This window comes from Propithecus coquereli, unplaced genomic scaffold (genome assembly GCF_000956105.1).
Source record: "Propithecus coquereli isolate 6110/MARCELLA unplaced genomic scaffold, Pcoq_1.0 Scaffold482, whole genome shotgun sequence".
NCBI lineage: Eukaryota > Metazoa > Chordata > Mammalia > Primates > Indriidae > Propithecus > Propithecus coquereli.
This window is the reverse complement of record NW_012150641.1, coordinates 2,457,714-2,463,372: the sequence shown is the minus strand read 5'-3', so window position 1 is coordinate 2,463,372 and position 5,659 is coordinate 2,457,714. Positions and strand designations below refer to the sequence as shown.

Sequence of the window (5,659 nt, the reverse complement as noted above, 5' to 3'; positions counted from 1 at the left end):
CACCACATGCTCCCGCTGTCTGAGATCCCACAGGAGCCTACTACGCCTCCCCAAACCTGGTGCCTCCTTGGACTCCCCCTTTTCTCCCTTAACACAGTACATTAGATGGGGGAGTTTTGATATATTCACTTTCTCCTGCAACAGGCTCCGGGCACCCCCTTCCAAAAGCAAACACACCAATTTTCGCTGGCCCAGGCCCTCCGACGATTCAGGCTGCCCGTATTTCCAACCTTGTAACCTCCTCCCCAATTCCAAGGTCCCCATCCCTGTTTCCACTTTCAGTGACACAAGACCCCGTACGTTACGACCACCCCGCGTTTCTGAGGTCCCGCCCTCGAGACCGGGACCCCGCCCTGGGCTCGCCATCTGGAGAGCGAGGGAGGAAGGAAGGATACAGACCCAGGCGTTCACCCCACCTCCACCCCGCCCCCGACATCCCGGCCAGATAAAGGAGCCCGAAGCCAAGAGGGGAGAGAGACCCCGCCCCCTTAAGAAGAGAAGCCGCAGCCCCTGCAGGACGGGGGTAAGAACGGGAGACTGAGGTAGCCAGACTCCTGGGTCCTCGAAAAGGGTTGGGGCTTGTTGATGGTAGGAAGACTTGAGTCCCAGACATTGGGCTAAACTAGGGATTGGGGACTAGGTAGGAAGAGCAGAATTCCATAGTTCGGGGAAGAGAGATTCGACTGGGATTTGGAGGGCTACGGACCGCTGGTCGTGTGGGGTCTCTAGGCAGGGTCGGATACCTGAGACTTAAGCGCGCAGCGGAGCAGAGGGGCGTGCGGGTGCTGGAGGGGTACTAGGAGTCGAACTAAGGGCGCTGGGCGCCTGATTCTCCACGCTTGCCTGTTAACAACGCAGCAGTGTGGGAACTGGCTCCAACTGCTGTGCGATCTAGAAGAGGGAAGAGAGCGACGGTGTGGGTGAGGGCAGAATGAACAAGATGAATTAAGAGTGAGGCTGAGTGTACCGGTGCCGAGGGCTGGAGGCCTTGGCTCTATCTGCACCTCGGGAGGACAAGGCAAACAGAGAAGGGAAGCGTCTTAGGACAGCCTGGTCCCTGAGCCCTATCCGTGGCATCTGCAGGCCTGCGTCGCTATGGGTTCCACCGCTACCCCGGAGGGAGCGCTGGGCTATGTCCGAGAGTTCACTCGCCACTCCTCCGACGTGCTGGGCAATCTGAATGAGCTGCGCCTGCGCGGGATCCTCACTGACGTCACGCTGCTAGTTGGCGGGCAACCCCTCAGAGCGCACAAGGCAGTTCTTATCGCCTGCAGGTTCGAGGGGTGGGGCCTCTGCGGGTGGGGCGGGACCAAATGGGAAGGGGCGGAGCCATAGGCCGCCGTGTGGGAATCCGAAGCCAAGCCTTTCAAAAGCATGAGGCGGAGCGTCCTGGAATTAGGGGCGGGATGATAGTGAGGAGGCGGGGATTTTCAGGGGGCGGGGATTTTAAAGTGGTCCGTGTCTACCTTGGTTCCCCAGCCCCTACCGTGACCTATCTGTCCTTTCTCCAGTGGCTTCTTCTACTCAATTTTTCGGGGCCGTGCGGGAGTGGGGGTGGACGTGCTCTCTCTGCCCGGGGGCCCCGAAGCCAGAGGCTTCACTACTCTTTTGGACTTCATGTACACCTCGCGCCTGCGCCTCTCTCCGGCCACTGCACCAGCCGTCCTTGCAGCTGCCACCTACTTGCAGATGGAGCACGTGGTCCAAGCATGCCACCGCTTCATCCAGGCCAGGTGAGGGAACCAAGGCTCGTGTTCACCGTGGGTGAGGCGATGCCCCAGGTGTCAAGGGCAAAGGCGGAGACGAGGAAACGGCACTAATGTCCATCACACTTTTCCCAGCTATGAACCTCTGGGCATCTCCCTACAACCCCTGGAAGCAGAACCCCCCATCCCTCCAACGGCTCCTCCACCAGGCAGTCCCAGGCGCTCCGAAGGACACCCAGACCCACCTACTGAGTCTCGAAGCTGCAGTCAAGGGCCCTCCAGTCCGGCTAGCCCAGACCCCAAGGCCTGCAACTGGAAAAAGTACAAGTACATCGTGCTGAACTCTCAGGCCTCCCAAGCAGGGAGCCTGGTGGGGGAAAAGAGTTCTGGTCAACCTTGCCCCCAAGCCAGACTCCCCAGTGGAGATGAGGCCTCCAGCAGCAGCAGCAGCAGCAGCAGCAGTGAAGAAGGACCCATTCCTGGTCCCCAGAGCAGGTACAGAATCTGGAAGCCTAAGAATTTGTAGAGGCTGGTCTGAGCTAGGAGGCAGAGCCATTGGGCCTTCCAGGCCAGGAGGCAGGGAGATAGGAATGGGTTTCAGAGACACTAGCCCACCTTAGGGAGTTGGCCAGCAGACAGGCTTATTCAGTGGGGTGGGACTTTGGCAGCACAATGGATGTGGCTCATTGGTCAATACTAGCTCACTGCCAGAGGCTAGGCCTTTGGCTCCAAGTTCTCCAGTAGAGAATCCCCCCCCATATAATCTCCTAACCCTTATCTCTGGGCCTTACCATCTGCTTAGGCTCTCTGTGACTGCTGCCACTGTACAGCTAAAATGTGGGGCTCCAGCCAATACCCCCCATCTCCTCACACCCCACTCTCAAGAGACCACTGGGTCACCCTCTGAGCCAGCTCGTCCACCACCAGGTAAGAGCCCCTGTTTCCTTGCTTTTCTCCTGTGGCTGCTCCAGGCCAATTTGGGCCAAAGGACCTCAGGAAAGACCATTCCAATGGTTTCTGAACTTTACGGCAAATTAGAATCACCTAGGAAGCTTTTAAAACTCCCGTTGCCCAGGTCACACCCCACAGATCAGAATGTCTGGAAGTGGGGACCAGGCAGCAATAGTTCTTAAAGTTCCCCAGGTGCTTCCAATGAGCAGTAAAGCTTGGAAATTTCTGGCCTATCCCAATTCATGGCTGAGTGGTCGGCCCAGGGCTTGCCAGGGCCTCTCCGGCAGGCTGTTATCCAGAGTGGTGCAAGATGGGAGGAGAAACAAAGACCTTCACCCACTAGCAGGGGCCTCCACCTGCCACCACCACTATGGAAGAGGATTAGCTGAGTACTCTGGGATCAGACAGATGTGGAACCAGATCTTGGTTCATCTTCTTACTAAACCTTGGGCAAGTCCAAAGAGGCCCAGAAGCCTTAATAGTGAATTGGGGAGAAGAAAACCCACTGCTGGGCCAGGTGCGATGGCTCACACCTGTAATCCTAGCACTCTGGGAGGCCAAGGTGGAAGGGTCACTTGAGCTGGGGAGTTCCAGACCAGCCTGGGCAAGAGCGAGACCCTGTCTCTACTAAAAATAGAAAAAATTAGCTGGGTGTGGTGGTGCTTGCCTGTAGTCCCAGCTACTCGGGAGGCTGAGACAGGAGGATCACTGGAGCCCAGGAGTTTGAGGTTGTTGTGAGCTAGGCTGATGCCATGGCACTCGAGCCTGGGCAACAGAGCAACAGAGTGAGACTCTGTCTCGAAAAAAAATAAAAATAAAAACCTGCTACTGTGTGATTTGAGGATTCACTGGTACCTAGGAAGCCCTCATTAAATAACTATGACTGTCATTACCCACCCCCCTTCCTAGGAAGTGAATTTTTCAGCTGCCAAAACTGTGAGGCTGTGGCAGGGTGCTCATCGGGGCTGGACCCCTTGGCCGAGGACAAGCCCTATAAGTGTCAGCTCTGCCGGTCTGCCTTCCGATACAAGGGCAACCTGGCCAGTCACCGCACGGTGCACACAGGTAGGGGAGGAGACTACCCTGACCTTGCTCCTACAGCTGTCCTTGGGCAAAGTCCCTGACCTCCCATCCTCCCTGTCTCCAGGGGAAAAGCCCTACCACTGCTCCATCTGCGGCGCCCGTTTTAACCGGCCCGCTAACCTGAAAACTCACAGCCGCATCCATTCCGGAGAAAAGCCCTATAAGTGTGAGACTTGCGGCTCGCGCTTTGTACAGGTACAGAGCCAGCCTCTGAGCGGGTTCAAAGGCAAATCTGCAAGAGGGCGGGGCGGGCCAATAAGGAGGGTTTTGTCCCTCCCAGAGGCGTGGTCTGAAGTCTCCTCCCCTCCCAGGTAGCGCACCTGCGGGCTCACGTGCTGATCCACACTGGGGAGAAGCCCTATCCTTGCCCTACCTGCGGGACTCGCTTCCGCCACCTACAGACCCTCAAGAGCCACGTTCGCATCCACACGGGAGAGAAGCCTTACCACGTGGGTACCGGCCTGGCCTGGCCCATACCTTAGAATTACCTCCCCTTTACCTAGGGGCGGGGCTCTGAGGGGAACAGGCCTTGCTGTCCCTAGATCTCTCCGAAATGGGTGGTGGCCTGGAAGAGTCTGAGTCACTAAGGGGAGGAGGCTCCGGGTAGGAATGGACAGGTGTGGAAGTTATGCTCTGGGCTGGGCACTATTTTCCCAGAGAGAGGCTAAAGGGTGGGAAAACCTCTGCTAAATAAGGCGGGACCTAGCTCCTGGGCTGCCCTGAGGATTTAGGAGGATGTCAGGGCCCAAGAGCTAATTCTCAGTGGACAGCTGGACAGTTCCCTCTTGCTCAACACCTAAAAGGTGGTTGTGAATAGAGAGAGCCCTGACAGGCTGTCCTCCCACAGTGTGACCCCTGCGGCCTGCATTTCCGGCACAAGAGTCAACTGCGGCTGCATCTGCGCCAGAAACATGGAGCTGCTACCAACACCAAAGTGCACTACCACATTCTGGGGGGGCCCTAGCTCCTGGAGGCCAGGAAAAGCTGCAGGCTCAGGCCTGGCTTCACTGTCAGGCTTGGGCATGGGGGTGTGCAAGTCCACTCTGGTATCAGAAACTGCTGCCACCTTAATTTCTCGCTGGGAAGAGCAGGGGTGGCAGATCCCAGCTAGATCTGCCTCTGTTTTGCTGGTCAAAACCTCTTCCCCACAATCCAGATTGTTTCTGAGGAGAGAGCTAGCTAGGGGATGGGGGAGGAGAGAGACTGGAGACCTGGTTTCCTTAAGGGAACAGCTCTCCACCCGCGGCCCCCATCACATTCAGTTTATCTGTAAATATAATTTATTGAAGCCTTTGGGTGGCACCAGGGCCTTCATTCTATTGCATTTCCCACTTTCCTCTTCCATGAATGTGTTCAAAAGTGACCCAAAACACAGAAGGTGAGGTCACAGCTCTGCTGGCAGAGAATATTAACATTTGGCTCTCTCCTTTGGCTTGAGTGTATTACATTATTATTGTCATAATTTTATCTTTAGAATTGTTCTTTCTCCTGTTTGCTTGTTGGCTTGTGTAAAATGGAGAAAGGGGTTCTCTGTGTCCTGTCCCTCCAATTCTAGGTCTGGAACCTTTGTTTGTCCTAGGGCAGTTCCAGGAACTTGTTGGATTGTGGAATTGGGTCAGGAAACCTCTCTGGTGTTCTGGATGTTGTAGGTTCTCTAGCAGGCTAGAACTGGATATAGACATTTCTCTTGTCTTAAAGGGTGATAGGAAGCTTTGTGGTGAGCCTTAAATGGAGGTAATAAATGCGACCTGTAGGCTGTGGGTGTAGGGGCTGGATTCTGCATCACCGCAAGTGGAGGCTGGTAGTCTCCTGAAAGATGGTCCAGAATCTAAACTGTCCCATCAATCTGGTCACCTGGGTTTGGCTCTGCTGTACCCATCTATAATGGTAGAGGCTTGAGTTGAGCCTGTAATCCTCCC

At 55.8% G+C, this 5,659-nt stretch overlaps 1 protein-coding gene across 1 annotated transcript; it reads left to right on the top strand.

Annotated features, from left to right (window-relative positions):
- Positions 1-1,089: 1,089 nt before the first annotated feature.
- Positions 1,090-5,659, top strand: BCL6B (B-cell CLL/lymphoma 6, member B). Its single transcript, XM_012655719.1, has 8 exons — positions 1,090-1,274; positions 1,512-1,733; positions 1,842-2,201; positions 2,509-2,633; positions 3,567-3,722; positions 3,805-3,935; positions 4,052-4,189; positions 4,588-5,659. Exons 1-8 carry the CDS (start codon positions 1,096-1,098, stop codon positions 4,702-4,704), a joined length of 1,428 nt encoding a protein of 475 aa, XP_012511173.1. The 5' UTR covers positions 1,090-1,095; the 3' UTR covers positions 4,705-5,659.

Coding starts and splice junctions, on each gene's coding strand:
- BCL6B (XM_012655719.1), top strand. CDS start 1,096: ATGGGTTCCACCGCTACCCCGGAGGGAGCGCTGGGCTATGTCCGAGAG. Junction 3,936..4,051: donor GCGGCTCGCGCTTTGTACAG/GTACAGAGCCAG, acceptor CTCCCCTCCCAG/GTAGCGCACCTGCGGGCTCA. Junction 4,190..4,587: donor CGGGAGAGAAGCCTTACCAC/GTGGGTACCGGC, acceptor GTCCTCCCACAG/TGTGACCCCTGCGGCCTGCA.